The sequence below is a fragment of the Perca fluviatilis genome, chromosome 12, assembly GCF_010015445.1.
Source record: "Perca fluviatilis chromosome 12, GENO_Pfluv_1.0, whole genome shotgun sequence".
Classification (NCBI taxonomy): domain Eukaryota; kingdom Metazoa; phylum Chordata; class Actinopteri; order Perciformes; family Percidae; genus Perca; species Perca fluviatilis.
This window is the reverse complement of record NC_053123.1, coordinates 7,932,265-7,950,509: the sequence shown is the minus strand read 5'-3', so window position 1 is coordinate 7,950,509 and position 18,245 is coordinate 7,932,265. Positions and strand designations below refer to the sequence as shown.

Below are 18,245 nucleotides of genomic sequence, written 5' to 3'. Positions count from 1 at the left end.
TTCCCTAATTTACTGACGTGCGTCTGTGGAGGGAAAAGTCCGCTGTGCGTCGGGTGCAAAATAGGAATGATACATGCGTCGGTGTACAAAAGCAATTGCGCTGAGTGCAAGATAGGGCCCCCTGTCTCTTTAAGCAACCCTCACGAAAAAAAATAAATAAAAAAGCCCAGTGTTGGCATTGAAATTTAGGTTTAGGCAAAATAATTACTACTCAATCTTCTCTCCAGTATGGAATTTTACTCGAAGATATGTATCTACAGTCTGAATTCAATATGGTATTTTGTTGTGCATATTCACAGAACCCTCATCAGACTCCGTTCCCAGATGAGTGGCAGGAGAAGCTGAGCCAGTTTCAGAGGATGCTGGTAATCCGTTGCCTCCGACCAGACAAGGTCAGTTCATATTCTGTTTTCCAAATTATGATAGGATATTATTATTTCTTCAATTATCTTTAAAATTTTTCAAAATGTCCCAATTTTTCTGGACATATATCAGTAAACAGTAACAAAGAACTCATTCCATTTATTTGTCCCCCAGGTTGTTCCTATGGTACAGGAATTTGTTTGCAACAGTTTGGGTCGTCCCTTCATTGAAGCACCACCCTTCAACCTGAGTCAGGCATTCGTTGATAGCCACTGTTGTGCCCCCCTCATCTTCATCCTCTCCCCCGGCTCAGACCCCATGGCTGCATTGCTTAAGTTTGGAGATGAAATGGTATGGAGACACCTGGGAAATTCAGCAGCTTTGAAGCCTGCTGTTTGTACAAACTCAAAATAAGAGGGGAAATTGAATCCTTAAAATTTCCCAGGCTCCCACACAGGTCTTAAAAGTGTGTGTGTGTGTGTGTGTGTGTGTGTGTGTGTGCGCGCGCACGGCTGTTCTTATCCCTCAGGGCTTTACGGGTAACAAGCTGACTTCCCTCTCTCTGGGCCAAGGCCAGGGTCCTATTGCTATGCGTATGATCGAGTCGGCCATTAAAGAGGGCACCTGGGTGGTTCTTCAGAACTGCCACTTGGCTACATCATGGATGTCAACACTGGAGAGAGTCTGTGAGGTCAGAACATCAACACATACACTTTCTATACCAGATGGGAACAGTGCAAACACACTTCCAATTAAAAACATTTTTTTGACTTGGTGTTTGTGGCTGTGTGCAGGAGCTGAACCCGGACACCACCCACCCAGACTTCAGGCTCTGGCTGACTAGCTACCCGTCTCCCACCTTCCCCGTGTCAGTGCTTCAGAATGGGGTGAAGATGACCAATGAGGCTCCAAAGGGCCTCCGCGCTAACATTGCACGCTGCTTCTTAATGGACCCCATCTCTGACCCAGAGTTTTTTGGCAGTAGCAGCAAGCCGGTCAGTGTTCGCATGCATGTCTCTGTGTACAGTATGTCTAGGTGGCTTGCTGTGCATATCTATCATGCCTACATCAGTGGGTGAAGCTCATTTGTGTCTGTTATAACCCCCACTGTGCATTTCAGGTTGTTTGTTTTAGCTGTGGAAATAATAAACGCTATTTATCTAATTATTGATCTAAGACCATGCTTTCCATCTTTACTTATGCACCTCACAGATTGTGTTCAAGAAACTTCTGTTCGGCCTGTGTTTCTTCCACGCCCTGACCCAGGAGAGGAGGAAGTTTGGACCTTTAGGCTGGAACATTCCGTATGAGTTCAATGAGACCGACCTCCGGATCTCTGTACAGCAGCTACACATGTTCCTTGAACAGTACCAGGTAGTTATTTTTAAGATTTTGCTTTCACAAATTATTGTTTTACACGGTTCCCATGGGTACTTGAAATTCTTGAAAGTTTGTGAATCTGAGGGTGAAATCAAGGCCTTGAAAGGTTTTTAAAATAGATAAATAGACATGGGTCATTGAAAGTGCATAAACACATATATTTTGTGCAAGAATAGAAATTAAAGTTCTTTTGATAATTTTTGTACTGAATGTTATTTAATAGGCTATGTTTAGCTGTCTGCGTGTGTGTCTCTGAATTCAGTTCAATTCAGTTTATTTCAGAAAGGGGACACTGGGTTAAAAATGCCAGAATTAGCCAAAAGGCAATTTTTAATCTGTAGTCCCCTGGCCTCGATGTTGAAAATGGCTTTTTAAAATACAAATAAAACAGGAAAGAAAGACAACACAAACAGAGCAGAGCTTAGCACAAAACAAGACATAGCACAGAAGCAAAAAGATCAGCAAAAAAACACAAAGCAGATCAGGTTACAAGATAAAATAACAGAGCATAGAGTACAAAGATTAGACAAGACACAACTGTTGAGAGCAATAAAAGCAGTAGTGAACTTACTACTCTCGCAGTTGCGTCATTGTTTTACTCCCCAGCCTGCTAGTTCTGATAATAAAAATTCTCAGTGTTGTAACAGTAATTAACCTTGATCCGTGTCTCAACCTATGCCATGTTGGGTCTTTGAATTTGAGGGAATTGGGTCTGGAAAGTCCTTAAAATGTCCTTTTATGTTTAAGATCAGGCACTCAAGGTCTGAGAACATATATTAATATTTCTTAAATGAATCATAGTTGTGTTTAATGTAACTCAATTAAAGTAACACTGCCAGATGTTTCCCATATTCCATACAGTGTGGGATGTAGGCTAGTGCATACGAACACTGCATTATTCTGTCATCCATACTTTACATACACTCCCATGAACTGACTTTATATCTCTGGCTCAAAGTAAAACTCTGACTCTCACATGCATATGCACTTACACCATCCACTCCTACGTGTATATATTCAACATCTAAGCCCATAATAGAAATTCTGGCTTTTACAAGTGGGTTACTCTTCACTCAAGTATCCGCTTTCATCAGCCATATTCAAAAACCCTCTTGACATTTTTCCACAAACAGATAGCACTTCAACCCTCCACTATTCCCAGTTCCACCGCTGTGTCCGAGGAGGAAGTGGCTGAAATAAAGTACTGAGGGAATCTTTTTTGTACAGAGTGGCATTTTCATCTTGTAACCAAGTGTCGCTCGCTGAATTTGTAAGTGAAATCCTCCTCGAGAAAATGCCACAATGTCCACCCTTTCACCTCCTATTACTTCAGTTTCCATTCCAAGTCTAGGTCGTGAAGAGAATTGCAGCCCGGTTTTCTGTTTCGGAAGAACGTACACACAACACAACTAAGAATATTCACACACATTAATATCGTGCAGGTTTTTTTTCAATGATCAGTGATCAACTCCTTTAAAACACCCTAACACATGGTTATTCTTAGTTTCCTGTTCAAAATGCATGATTTCTTGTTTGCTGCAGGAAGTGCCGTTTGATGCCATCTGCTACATGACTGGTGAGTGTAACTATGGGGGCCGTGTGACAGATGACTGGGACAGACGGACCTTGCGCACGATCCTCTCTATCTTCTATACCTCAAAGGTCATTGACGACCCTGACTACAAGTTTGATCCCAGTGGGCTCTACTATGCACCAGCTGAGGAAGAAGTAAGAAAGCGAAACTCACACAAAATTGCTATAAATGATTGCAAATACCAGTCTTAAGCCATCAAGAAGGGGCTTATTTTTTAATGAATCCCAATTTATCTTAGATTTGGCTGAGATTTACAGAGATTAGGTCCATGGGAAATGAGTACAGTATTTTACATAGAGGTGGGCAAAGTCTGACCTGCCTTGTAACTCACTCACTTATTCAGTCACATTTAGCAGGCTGCAGATTCACCACAAGGAGGAGGTGTTAACTGTTAAACTGCTCTTATTAACATTTTAATCATCTAAAAAATGCAATTTCTTTTTACTGTCTGTGATTACAAAATACTGTGTGCCACCATCATACTTATGTGCTGCTGTCCATTTTCACCCAGTTCTTTGTACTTACTGGAATGAAAACGCACATGTATGGTGACTTTGTGATTTGCTGCCAGGGCAGAAAGTCGATCATTTGGTAACAACCAGAATGTGGCTCTCCACTCCCTTATCTGAATCAAGTACTCATTATACAACAACCTATATATCCAGCACAAGGGGCTTTTATGTAAAAGATGTGCTTTGCATGACTGTGTTTTGTTTTAACAATAGTTTGACCTTTTTTAGATATGGTAAACTGCAGCACAGATATGCTATGCAGCATGTTATTTAAATGTAAATATCAAAAATCTTCCAACAAATTTCCCTTCCTTTAGTTAGAACAGCACAGCTGAAACAGCTCCTTATCCATGTACCCATCAGTTCCCCGAAAGCGCTGGAGTTTCATTGCTTTAAAAACTCAAGAAAAGTTAAACTCACTTTAATGTGTTTGTTTTTAAACTAAGTATATTAAAGGACTCAGTTGCTTAGCGCTGTTGTTGAGCTACCTTTAAAAAGTCATTAAGAGATAAAATGTGTGTAACAGGGCACAGCAGGCAACCACCATCAGTGAGAGTTGATATATTTGTTAACACAAATGCAATCTATGGCACGCTCCATTTTATTTGGCATTTTGTTTTCCAGTGCTGCACCCCCCTCCAACCACATCTTTTATTCATGAAGTCACATTTACATAGTCATTATAATAAATGTCAGCAATCTAAGGAGCCGACTTGTTTTTCAATGAGTGTTATTACTCGAGATGTTTCCTGATTTTTTTTGTCCTCTCTTCTTTCACTCCACTCCTCGCCCTCTGTTCTCTGCATCTCGGTTGCAGTACAACAGCTACATAGAATACACCAAGTCGCTGCCACTCAACCCCTCACCGGAGATTTTTGGCATGAATGCCAATGCAGATATCACCAAGGATCAATCTGAGACACAACTACTGTTTAACAGCATCTTGCTTACACAGGTAAATCCACCTGGACCTCCGAAACTCCAAGTATTATATTGATTAGCTGCCTGTCAGGAACACACACACACACACCACAACAGCAAACAAATACAGACTAATGCTTTGCGATTTTGTACTATCACTTGTTAAGTATTTAATTTGAGCCATTGCAACTTCTGAATATAAAGTTTACTGCTAAGATTTGTTTTTAACACTATTTGTTATAATAATGAAGACAGAGGGCCAGAATTTAATGCAGCAGTGTAATACTGAATTCATTATTATGCCATCACATGACCTGGAGCATAATGACTGTAAAACTGGGCAAGAAATAACAGACATGAAACCGCGCTGTGGCTACAGGTGAAAAAAAAAAAGTTCACTGATCTTCAGTGCCAGCAGCCCTGGGTCGCTTCTGAAACCAATGTGTCCCTTATTGGCCAACCTCCCAGATGCTCAGTTGGAGTGTCACTACTCAGCTGGTAGATTTTCAAATTATAGATAACATGCGTCACTCTCTTACCAAGCAAAAGCATTACACGCACACACACAAAACACATAGACTGGAGTGCACACATTAAAAACGTGTACCTGGACACTAGTATACTGCCTCAAATAAACGCACACAGCATCAATATGCTTCCCTTGAGTTTCCACCGTCTATTATAGGCATCCTTGCCAGCATTAAATATCACCCTACATTCAAATGTACTATGTACATAAATTAAAGAGAAAAATATAAATAAATATTTCAATTCAATCCAATCCAATTAAATTTTATTTATAGTATCAAATCATAACAAGAGTTGTCTCGAGACACTTTACAGATAGAGTAGGTCTAGACCACACTAATTTACAAAGCCCCCAACAATTCCATTAATTTGTAGAGAGACTTCTCAAAGAACAAACAAAAAAATCCCTCTTATAAGGTTGTCTTCCTTTGACTGTATGACTCACAGTGGCTTTGGCGAAGCTGTGTGATCCCACATCGTATTTATCTCAGCTATGTGGAGTTTTAGACTAGGTTAGCTTATTGAGGATTATATTTTACCACTTCCCGGCTCCAGTTAATGTTTGCTGCAAATCAAGAGATTTCACATCAAGACCTAGTTGAAGAAGAAAAGAAGTGTGGCTTCTCCTGCAATATGGGAATGGATATTTATTTAGCCCTATATCCATTTATTTATTTTAAGATACAGAGCAGTGCCTCTTATTTAGCGAAGATTTCTCAATATGCCAAAACTTGTCTAAATTCCTGTGGGAATTAAACTTGATATTAAACAAGTGCAAGTGATTTACATATAGAACCTGAGTGTCACATGTGCACATACTCTGTATGCATCCAATATATTCTAATTCCTATGATTTAATCTCTTTAAGATACTAATATACAGTGTACATATCACTGTCACAAAATAATAATAACAAATAAAAGTGTATTACAGACCTGGCTTGCTACAAACAAATAAAAAAACTTATTTTCACAGGCATTGCCACTTCTAGTTAAAATTAGAGCTCAGTGGAGTCTGGCATTTATTCATATAAGCTGCTTTCAACATGATTAATAATGTCTTCAGTCATGTGTGGACTTTATTAGCATCTAATACGATCCCATCAGTCTCAATGACCGATAAACAGGGAGACGCTTCAAATGGAATGAAGCAGCTATTTGTCATTCCCCTACTGTAACCTCAGTGGCATTAGCCAATGATTATCCATTACCGCTGGCTAGTGACTGAGCATCAAATAGGTAAATGGTGCAAGTTGGACTAAGAGGAAAGCGCTATAATCACAGATTAGAGTGAATAATTATCAGCATGAATGATTATTAGAATTGTTGATAAGATTGTGTCAAATGACTATGCGGGGAGGGGTGAAACTAGGGATGCACCGAATATTAGGCCACTGAAAATTTCGGTTTTCGGCCGAAATACTTTTAGCACCGAAACAATACGGCCGAAATGTTGTGATGACGCAAACAGAAAACGCGACCTGCACGTGTGTCAGTACCCGAGCCGTTCCACCTGCAAAGCGTCTCCTAAGCAAAGAGGTTGAGACGGACCACGGAGTGAAAACAATGAAAAGTACGCTCTTAGAGTCTGTAAGCACACTTTTCAGTGAGATCTATTCGGCTCCTCTGCACTTCATCGCGACTGTACTTGATCCGCATTATAAAGAATATTACTTGGATGCGGAAATAAAGCAGGGCGCAGGAGAAATGATCCAGGCCGCGATGGATGCGGAGAACCCGCGTGGAGACAGAGACGGAGCAGCGCACGGAGCAGCGCCCAGCGCAGGAGGAGATCAGAGCGCAGAAAAAAAGACTTGTCTCTCTGCACCAGATGAGGGGCATGCACCCTCGTTGTCTGATATGTTCAGTGAAATCCTGCAAGAAAGTGCCTCAAATAATAATAATAATAGGTAAGCTATTCTGTTCTTAGGCTACTGTATACTGTATGTGACTATCAGATTGTAGCCATATTTCTGCTAGATATTTTTTTAATTAAAAAATTAATTAATTAAAATTTAATATTAATTTATACAATTGCAATGCCTTGATTTTAGTAAAGTTAGTACACAGTCATAGCCATAAATGCAATGGTACTAATAATTGGCATAATTTCTTTCGGTGTTTCGGTTTTCGGTTTTCGGTCTTGGTTTCCTCTTTTTCGGTTTTCGGTTTCGGCCAAGAATTTTCATTTCGGTGCATCCCTAGGTGAAACTGTGTGGTCGTTCACACAGGGTGTTATATGCTAAGTATATTCTTAGGATCATATCATCAGTGGTGTTATAGTGGTAGCTGTAGGCTAGCCTGAGAAATGAATTACAAATTAAGGAAGGGAAGGTCCAATTAAATCATAATGAGGTAAATCATATGACTGTGATATTCTGTCAGGTTGTGTCCTTTTAAAAAGCATAAATATAAATCAATCTGGCACAAAGATGATGAAATATAAGCAAAGTCAAGTCAAGAGTCAGAACCTCTTACCATCAGGGTTTTTTCAGGATCAAAATAGCACCACTGCAAACGAGTCCTTTTAAAAGGGAATGTATAATTTGACAAGTCAAAGACCGCAAAAGATAATTTCCTCCAAAAATGATGAACTGTCAAACCAATCGGAGCCACAAGTCCTGCCTCCCCTTCTCATCCGTCCTCTGTCGCTCCGTGTCTCTGATCAGTCCCGCTCTTCAGGCGGAGACGCCAAATCCTCGGATGACATGGTCTTTGATGTGGCAGCTGACATCCTGAGCAAGCTGCCTGCAGACTTTGACTTGGAGGCAGTGATGAGGCGCTTCCCCACCAGCTACAATCAGAGCATGAACACAGTGCTGGCGCAGGAGATGGGCCGCTTTAACAACCTGCTCTGCACCATCCGAAACTCCTGTGTCAACATTCAGAAGGCCATAAAGGTATGCAGGAGGTAGAGAAGTGGTTGGATGTAAAAAAAAAATAATAAAAAAAATACATATATTCTTACATTATCCACATGTGAGATGTCTTGTCTCAATCCCTTCAAATTCATGTTAGCTATAAAGGTGAGGAGTTGTTGATTAATTCTCAGGGATCTTTATTGTTTGGATACTTATAGCAGATTCATGGCCAAATGCACTCTAATTACACTAAATGTGTTTGTTTTAGATAAACAGTAAGGCCAAATGATGAATCATCATTGATTTCACATTTCTGTGCAGTGAAAGCAATATTTCATCAGAGGAAGCACTCATCTGCTGAATGATTACAGGGGAAACTCTGGTAATACATCCTCAGAAAACAGATACTGTAGGCAGTCAGCACAACACTCCAAATGCACCAATCTAACACCATCATTTTCTATTACAAGGAAACAAGTGAGACTGTAATTGTGAAAGTTTAGGGCAATTTCTGGAAATCACTGTACAAAAGAAGTGCTTCCATCTGAACATCTGAGTTACTCTATTTCATATCTTACAAGCACTACTGTTAGAGCATGCACCAGTTAAAGGTATAAAGCAATGAGTTGTAGAATAACGGAAATTATTACATTATAGAAATGTTGTTGACCCAGTTGGAATGACAGGAATGAAGCCTCTTGTCAAGTGCTCTTGACCTTCTCTCAGAAAGCACTCTTATACTCGTATTTATACCACTTCCTCTTGCCAAGGCCACAGACTCTACAGTATAATCTACAGCTATGCTAGCGGCTCTGTCAGGCTGTACTTGATGATTAGCCAGGTTTGACCATGTCCCTCATCTTAGTGTGTTAGCATGCTAACATTTGCTAATTAGCACAAAACACAAAGTACAGCTGAGGCTGACTGGAATGTCAGGAGATCATCAAAGTAATTACTATTCATCCTCTGTTTTGAGAGATTTGATGGTAGTCAATTTAATAGTTGTGGAGACATTTCAGTCGGACAAAAGTGGCAAACCGACAGACGTTAGCACAGCTAAAAATATTAACGTGTATATGAAGTTTTAACTTCACAAGGAATAGTTTGAAACTTTGGTTGTGGTTTTGCAGTTATTGGATCCATAAAAAACAAGAGGGAGGAAGCCTTGGCACTGCTACATGTGATGAGTTAAAACTCTTGACAATTAGACAATTAACAGACTCCCAAATGTATTTATCTTAAAGCCCTGATATAATTTTAATCAGTGTTTTTTTCTTCTTCAAATTGCCACCAAGAGACACACTTGAAGAAGTGAGAGTATCTACTTAGCCATAGAATCCCCTGGTAAAATAATTACTGACTTTCTATTTCCAAAGGTTTGGAGATATCGCACATGCCAAGACATAGCTTTTAATTGGACTGCATAAGACTGAAAGAAGACTGTAATTATTTAGTTCATAGAGGGTTGCGAACTAAAGACCAAACAGAATGTCATCCAAACATATGTGCATTAATATGCGTAGCATTGCACTCCTAATTACACCACATTCAAAAAAAGTAATAAAAAACATGCCTGTATACCATTTAATAAACAAACTCCACACACACTTCCTCTCCTCCTGAGATGCACCCGCCCTGCGGGATTGAAGTGGAAACAGCCTAAAGAGTCAGGAAGGGGAATGAGCACATCCTTTTTCATACTTGTTTCAAAGCCCCCCTACACAGCACATTATTAATAGTTCCCATTATGTGGCTGTCTGTCACCTATCTCCACAGAAAGGTTTTTAAGTGACAAGCTTGAATTTATTTATATTCAATTCATTTTCAAGTAGTGCAGAAGTTAATCATGTGTTTGTGTGTGAATTTGTGTGTGTGTGTGTGTGTGTGTGTGTGTGTGTGTGTGGTGCAGGGGCTGGTGGTGATGTCTTCAGAGCTGGAGGAGGTGGTTAGAAGCATCTTGACGGGTCGCATCCCGGGCATGTGGATGAAGAAGTCCTACCCCAGCCTCAAACCGCTGGGAAGCTACGTCAATGACTTCCTGGAGCGGCTCAAGTTCTTACAGGTACAGAATCCTGCCACAATGCTTAAAATCAGACGTTGATAAAACGAAAGGAGTATTTGGGGTTAGTCATAAATACTAAGTAAATTGAAAATAAATTTTAAAAATATCAGTCTCAAAGAAGGAGGCAATGGGGGGTTTGAATAAAAAAGAAAGGAAATTATAGCTGTTCTGCAGCAATGGTCAGGGGACAAGCATTTTAAACGTGCATGGAAGGTGTCCAAAGCACAATGGCTGATTATGAGTAAGACGAGACCTTGTAACCTTTGGGCCATGAACTTACAACCTTCGTGTCCAAAGGCAAGCAATGATCTCAGTGAGCTATGGGGGATATATTTTATTGAGTCAGCCTGTGGTAGACACACATTTAAAATATGCAGGGCAGTTGTCCACTGCACAATGCCTGATTAGATATATGCAACACCAGGGACTCAAACTCAGAACCTTTGAAGCAGTTGCTGACAGTGCTTAATTTGTAAAGTGGGAGGTCCTGGAGCGCAGAGGGGGGGTGGATCCGGCGACTCAAAATGGGGGTTGGAGGTAACGAAAAAAAAATAAAAAATGACACTGCCTACGTAGCTTCTCTGACTAAAAAAACCTAAACAACGCTGTGTGTACATCAGGGCAATGTTTATTTTTATTTCAACATTTTACAATCGTTTTCACAAGCAGCAATTTTCCATCAGACTATTAAATTAACCAAGAAACCCACCGTGGTCTGCACATTCTTGATCGGCAGAAACGTTTTTTGCTTGTTTGGGATCCCACTGTCCAGCGTATTTGAAAAAGTTAAGCAAACTTTGTTGTCTTTTTGACATTTTTCCCTTGACTGAAATGAGGCTATAACAGCAATCTCAAGCAGCACAAGCGCTTGTGTCATTTGAAGTGCAGCGCTGTTGAATTGTTTCCTCTCCCTCCATCCCTCTCCCCCCTCTGTCTTACCCTGAAAATTCACCTCAAAACGCATCGAAAATGCAAACACAAGATTTTTGTGGAACTTCAATGGGGAATAAAGACTAACCAGTCAGATAACAACATTGAACGCTACACAAACAGTAGTTTTTTTCATTTAGGAGATTAATTTTTCCTGGTGACACAGGAGGTGCCGGATCCAATAAAAAAGGTTCCGGATCCAACGTCGGAGGTGCCGGAACATGTTCCGATGTGTTCCGGCTCAAATTAAGCCCTGGTTGCTGATCTCAGGGGAGCTATTATCTGGGTGATGTCACAACTGGCATCGCAACACCTAGTAGACAAGGAGCAGGCTTGCATGAAAATGCTGAATTTTAAACTACTGTTAAAAAATTAATTTCTCATTAGAAAATTCTGAGAATGTGTACTTGGTTAAGACAACATAAAGGTGCCTGCAATTTATTTTCACAAAACACAATAAATGCCAAACTGATGTTTATAGATGCTCTATTTTGTATTGACTGCAATGCATAGATGAGGACACAATTCAAAACGTTTTCACTTTTTGAGATAAAATTCTGAAATCTTGCACACCAAATACACAATGATCTTAGAATGTTGTGAATTTTTTCCATGAACATCAAATATTTAGTTCAGAAGAAATTGCAGAATTTGTTTATACTACTGTATGCAGTAAAATGTTTTAATGCACTGTGGGCTTCATTTTTTATGAAACCATATTTGGTGTCAATTGAAACAAAAATGTGGGAGGAGAGAGGTTTAAGAAGTTTTGCAGTTTTTGCAAAAAGTAGAGTGATGGACTTTAAAATTGCCACTAGGTAAAAGCAGAGTATAGTTTCTGCTCTATTGGTGCTACAGTTTGGCTTAAGTTGCGACGTTGTAGCATGTACGGCTAGATGGCCTTTGTCACCATCAGGACAATTTGCACACAAATCTCACTGATTGAGTTTGGCATAGGACTGACTTGTGTGCAAAGTTTGATGAGTTTTCATTCATGGGAACATGGATTTTGTAGGAAGAAGAATAATATAATACTGGCAAAAACAATATGGTCAACACAGCTTCTCTGCTCTGCCCCTAAAACGAACCAGAAATGAGAGAAAGAAATTATCTCTAAATATAAATATCTCTCTAATCTCTAAATCCCTCTTATAGCAGAGTCAAATTAGTGCATACATATCGCGATGGTCGCTTGGTGTGAAAATTGTTTTTGTGGCCTTATATTGCCAGTAGTTAATTTTTTCTTTGATAACAGGTTTGTATGTTGGAATGTCCAGCATTTGAGTATCTCACCTATCTGTAACACTGATGCACTTTGGTTAAATAATAAAAAGTGTGTAATCGACTGCACAAACCGATAGATAAAATGTCTTCCTACACTTGTCTTCCATGCAGCTTTTGTGATCGGATGCGTGAGATCGGAAATCAGCTGTGTCCACACTTCACACTTGAATGCAACCTGCCTCAACAGATAGTGATCAGATCAGTGACCGCGTGATAGGTGCTTCCAGAATGGCACTTGGTCCAAGAGAGAGCCTTCTTCATGTTTTATATTTTGTTTATTTTGTAATGGTGGCATGGCCCGTATGAGACGCGCTTTGTTACGAGCAGCTATTGCGTTCCTCAGTTCACAGTGGTGTTGGACCGCAGTGAGATAAGACAGCGAGTCTCAGCTGAGCTTTAGCTCCGGTTTTCCTCAAATTTCTTCCTTTTGCTCTCGCTCGGAAGAGGAACTCCCGTGTGGCGGGGAGTTTCCGCAAGACCTACGTTTGATACAATTGTCCGTGGTGCGCCCACATGCTGTCCACACCTCACTAAGATCCAAACTTAGTGCCAGCCAGGCCACCTCAGCATGTGGTCTAGCTAACTGGATCCAAATACGAGCAAGATCCGATCTTGGAATGTAGTCAAGTCAAGTCAAGTTTATTTATATAGCACATTTAAAACAACCAAAGTTGACCAAAGTACTGTACAAATTGAAGTGCACAACACAAGCACTAAAATCGAGCAAAATGAATAAAAAACAAACAAACAAACAAACAATAAATAAATAAATAAATAATAAATAAATCAATGTACAGACTTGATGGTTAATGTGTCCTGTCATGATCGGATGACAAGAGTCACATTGAAAAGTGTGTAACCACAGTGGGCCACCACAAGCCTCCAGAACTACTTTAGTGTTCCTTGTTATAGACTCTACAAGTCTCTGGAACCCTGTTAGGCCTCTCACTGTTGAGAAGCTAGTGTCACATGAAATGTTAGTGCATACTGTGCCCTCTACAGTTAACTGGAACCCTGCCTTAAGCTGTGTCACACTTGAGTTACACAAGACTTAAAGTTATTCATTCCACTTGTCAGCACATAGGAGGTAGGGGGTAGTAATGCTTTTTACTCATGGGCAGGGTTCGTACAGGAAACACATGCAGACACATGATATCATCATGTGAGTCTGCAAAGTGAACTTCTTCGTTTCCCTTTCTATTTCCACTGGAGAAATATCACATTCCTCCTGTTCATCATTACTCAATGGAGTGAAAAGAATGTACTGTGTGTGTCTGTGTGTGTGTGTGTGTGTGTGTGTGTGTGTGTGTGTGTGTGTGTGTGTGTGTGTGTGTGTGTGTGTGTGTGTGTGTGTGTGTGTGTTATCCAACAGAGATGTCCACCCATGACTCCCCACAGGGTGAACTGGAAAGTCACGGGTTTCTTATCTGAGACAGCATGCTTTCCTAACAGAATGCCTTGACATTTCAGGGCATATGATTGTTTTCTGTTTTTAACAAGAGTTGAGAAGAAAAACATCAGCTTCCCCTCAGTGTGTTCAGTAGACGGAAAATTCCAGCTTACAGTTGCACAAAGATCAAGATCAATGGTGTGTTGACCTCAGACCAGACATATTTTTTGTTTTAGTTTTTTTCTGAACCTGAGATGATTTTGGAAGTCAGTTCCTTTTTCAGTTCTGTAAAATGTTATTTCACATAATCAACTGAACATTATGTACTGCATTTTATTTTAGTTCCATCCCTAATTTATTTTAATGTTTATGTTATTCGTATTTTTTTAATATATTTTTTTCTTTTCTGGACGAACCTGAATAAAAGAAGAATAACAGAATACCCAGTGGGTTCTCTGTGTTCTGGCTGGTTTCATTCTATAAAAGTCTCTTCTTCGTTTTTAGGACTGGTATGATCAGGGTACGCCCACTGTATTCTGGGTATCGGGATTCTTCTTCACCCAGGCCTTCCTCACAGGCAGCCAGCAGAACTATGCCAGGAAACACACCGTTCCTATTGACCTGCTCGGCTTCGACTTTGAAGTGCTGGATGAGATACCTTACAAACGGCCTCCAGAAGATGGTAGGATACTAACGGGGGTAGTGGAGAAGATAGGGTGATTTTAATAGTAAAAGCCAGTTATAAGGATAGCTTTTGATAGGATTAAATATCTCTATTAAACAAAAGGGGATGAAAAGTGAGGTTTCAAAGCAGAAAGTGAAATAAGAGGAACATAAGTGAGTGGGAAGAAAGAAAACGGATGAAAACTGACTGTATATAAAAGAGGCATAGTGTAAAGAGCAAAAGTAAGTTAAAGCCTCTGGTTACATGCAGGCTTCGCTGTGCCTCCAGCTGTGCTGTAAGATTCTCAGTCTGTCTCACATAAATCCTCTTTCTTGAACAGTCGCCAGCTGGAGCCCCATCACAATAACACAGCCTATACTGCTAAGCTACTGTACAGTGTGTTTGTGCATTTTGGTTGATGCTGAGAGGATAACAGTCGGTTATCTCAAAATCTCACCCCTTTATCCCACTCTATTAATAGGAGAGCTCCCATGCTTTATGGAAAGACAGTGTTACAGCACAGAGGTCAGTTCAGCTGGGTTCATAAAGTTTTACAGTTGCTGGAAGGGCCAACATGTGTCACAGTTACAGGGTTCCTCCATAACTGGAGGTTATGGAATGCTAGTAGAAGGTAGTTGGTGATATTATTATCATAGTAATGCTAACGACTTCTCTTGTGCCTCTGAATTATCTCTGTGTTTGTGTGTGTGACACCCAGGTGTGTACATTAGAGGTCTGTTTCTGGATGGCGCCCGCTGGGACAGGAAGACCAAACTTCTTGCTGAGTCCTACCCCAAAGTGCTGCATGACCCCATGCCTGTGGTGAGTGAGGAGCACACACAGATACTGTACACAGATACCGATTAGAATTATGCATTTAAGAATCCTCAGACATAGGCTGAATGAATGAAGTGGTGCAAAATGGATTATCAGGCTGACATTGTGTGCATGTTTGCCAACTTCCTTTTATTTATTTTATTTCGCCATGACCAATCTGTAGCCAGTAATGATCTCATCCACATTTTTTCTTTAAACGATATCCTCAATATGGCTTAATATAAAGAAACAGGACTCTCCTTGATAATACAACGACCCTATAGGTTTATGTTTTAATTATTTCAGCTTGGTTCCTGCGAAATCGTTTTTTTGTGAAGGTTGTATAATTGGATGTTTCTTGCTGAAATGCACATTGGTAATCATAGTTAACTACTTCCCTGAAGTTTTTATGTACACAGGCTTGTGCATTTGAATTGTTGCATAACATATTCTTCCATACATTTTGAGGGGGAGGAGGTTTATTGATTCTGCTCCTGTGAAGCGGTGTTTGGTGTTTTTTGCCCCCAACGTCTCCTTCCAGGCAGCGGCAATGGTTCTCTTTAGGGTTAAGGTTAGGGTTAGCTGCCTGGAAGGCGCTGTTGGAGGTAAAAAACACCATCGAGCCTGTGAAGCTCTCTGGCCATCACAAGAGAGGAAAGATAATATCTGTTCACGTATCAGATTATGAAAATGGGGCAGATTCCATCATTATTCAGATTGTAAACTCCTGCGAGCTGGCTGTTTTTCTCTGAGGAGAAAGTGAACAACCACCACTGTTATACTGTAGCTGCAGCTCTACCCAGGAGGATGTTCACAGCTCCTTGTTCTCTGCATGCGATACTGAGCAGCAGCTTCAGCACTTCTTATTTCACATTGTGCCTGCAGGAGGCCGAGCTCCTTTGCTCTCTCATCCTTTTATTAATTAACAGAGGTTGATATGGTATATGAAAGCCGACTGACAGAGTGATGGAACAGAATGCCGGGGGCAGAGAGCGAAGACTGATCAAGTTTGATTCTCCCTCTGTTCTCTCTTCATCACAATGCATTCAGTGATTATGAATAATGCACAAGCCTGGCTTTTTTAATATTCAGACATTTCAGGGCAAGTTATTAACAGAATCAGTTTTTGACAAGAGCGGAACTTAATTAAAAATGTGTTTATTGTATGTGGGGGGAGAAATCACAACAGAGGCTGCTTTGGCTGGCTTTGAAATGCAAATCTTCAGAGGCGCCCGTTATGGAACCAGCTGAGTACTTTACTGGCTGCAACTCAACAAACTGTTTTTGTGGCCCAGTTTATCCCTTTTGCATAACCAAGCCTGTTTAATAGTCCAAGGGGACTCTTCCTTGTTAATGCCATTGTTTTATAAGTTTATGCCCCCAAAGTTCCCATTTGTAAGTTAGCGTTTGGATAACAAATGGAGATCCAGGTTAGTTTCCACTGTTTTATGTCCTGGCCTTTAAACCTTAAATACAATCTGATCTTTTTGTTTCTTTGACAACAATTACGGCCCATCATCTTGCATCTGTCATATAATCAAGTGTTAGAGTAAATGTGTTGCTTGTCAGCAGAGGCATATAGGATTTAATTTGCCAGTTTAATTATTCCACTAGTCAAATGTTTGGCATGGAAAACAGCCCCTAAATGGCAGTGATTAGTTGTAAAAGTAGCTAATGGAGTAGGCAAATGTGGCAGCCAAATCTTCAATTTTGAAATCACGTCATTTGTCCCCTTCTGCCCCTCTGTTTTCCTCTCTCTCCATCAGATGTGGTTGAAGCCTGTCAAGCGGGAGGACATCCCCCAGAGGATGTGCTATGTAGTGCCTGTCTACAAGACCAGTGAGCGGCGTGGCACCCTGTCCACCACGGGCCACTCCACCAATTATGTCATCGCCATGACGCTCAACTCCGACGTGCCTGCTGAACACTGGATCAGGCGAGGGGTAGCACTGCTCTGCCAGCTCAGCTCCTAGTCCCTTTTTATCTCACACACATGCACTGACGTTTCATTAAAAAAAGAATGAAAAACATAGTCTCTTTTTTATGCACTACATAACAATTTAAATAAATACAACAGTCACAGGTATAATAACAATGACTACTATTTAGTACAGCCAATAAGCTCTCCTATTCTAAGAAATTATGCATTTTATGGGAAAAGCATGACATTTCTAACATAGTTAGATTATGACTTTTTTATGGCATACTATACAATGACTTTTGTATAGTATTATTATGTACATTTTACTATACTGCTTTAACTTCTAAACTTTATTTAAATGTAAAGGATGAACAAGTGGTTTACATCTGTTTTCTAAGATGATTTTGCAGAACATTGAACTCATAACATTCATATCTTTTTTCGACATACTATACAGTACTATTACTTTTTTCCAAAATACTTTACTGTGACTTTTTAAGACATACTATACTATGACTTTTTAGGACAACCTATACTATGACTTACTATTACGACCTACTGTATTATGATTTTTTTCCAAAATACTATACTATGACTTTTTTATCACTTTTTTCAACATACTATACTATGACTTTTGATGACTTTTTTCTACATACTAAACTACGACTTTTTTGATTTTTTTTCCCAACATTCTATACTAGGATTGAGGTAAAAAGAAGAGTTCTCTGCGCTTCTGCAGACCACAACAATCCGGTGCAACCAAGGCAGGACACAACAGTATTTTTGCCATTTTATTCTATACTAGGACTTTTATTACTTTTTTTGACATACTATACTAGGACTTTTTATGACTTTTAGGGCAAGCTACTGAACTCCAAGTTGCTCCCTGTGCTGTATGTGTCCACTGCTCCTAATGCTTAGAATGGGTTAAATGTAGTGTGACAAGAATAAAGTTTCTGTTTTACATGACTTTTTTCAATATAGTATACTATGACATTTTCCAACATAATATACTATGAT

General features: G+C 40.0%; 1 protein-coding gene across 1 annotated transcript in view; it reads left to right on the top strand.

Moving 5' to 3' along the window:
* dnah7 (dynein, axonemal, heavy chain 7) overlaps positions 1-17,332 on the top strand; it is a 97,472-nt gene extending 80,140 nt beyond the window's left edge. The window contains exons 55-66 of the mRNA XM_039817840.1: positions 300-392; positions 538-714; positions 893-1,054; positions 1,158-1,358; positions 1,576-1,737; positions 3,286-3,471; positions 4,667-4,804; positions 7,967-8,197; positions 10,068-10,220; positions 14,329-14,506; positions 15,207-15,310; positions 17,071-17,332. Coding sequence (XP_039673774.1) covers positions 300-392; positions 538-714; positions 893-1,054; positions 1,158-1,358; positions 1,576-1,737; positions 3,286-3,471; positions 4,667-4,804; positions 7,967-8,197; positions 10,068-10,220; positions 14,329-14,506; positions 15,207-15,310; positions 17,071-17,277 — 1,992 coding nt within the window. The 3' untranslated portion in view covers positions 17,278-17,332. The remainder of the gene's footprint in view (positions 1-299; positions 393-537; positions 715-892; positions 1,055-1,157; positions 1,359-1,575; positions 1,738-3,285; positions 3,472-4,666; positions 4,805-7,966; positions 8,198-10,067; positions 10,221-14,328; positions 14,507-15,206; positions 15,311-17,070) is intronic.
* The last annotated feature ends 913 nt before the right edge of the window (positions 17,333-18,245 follow it).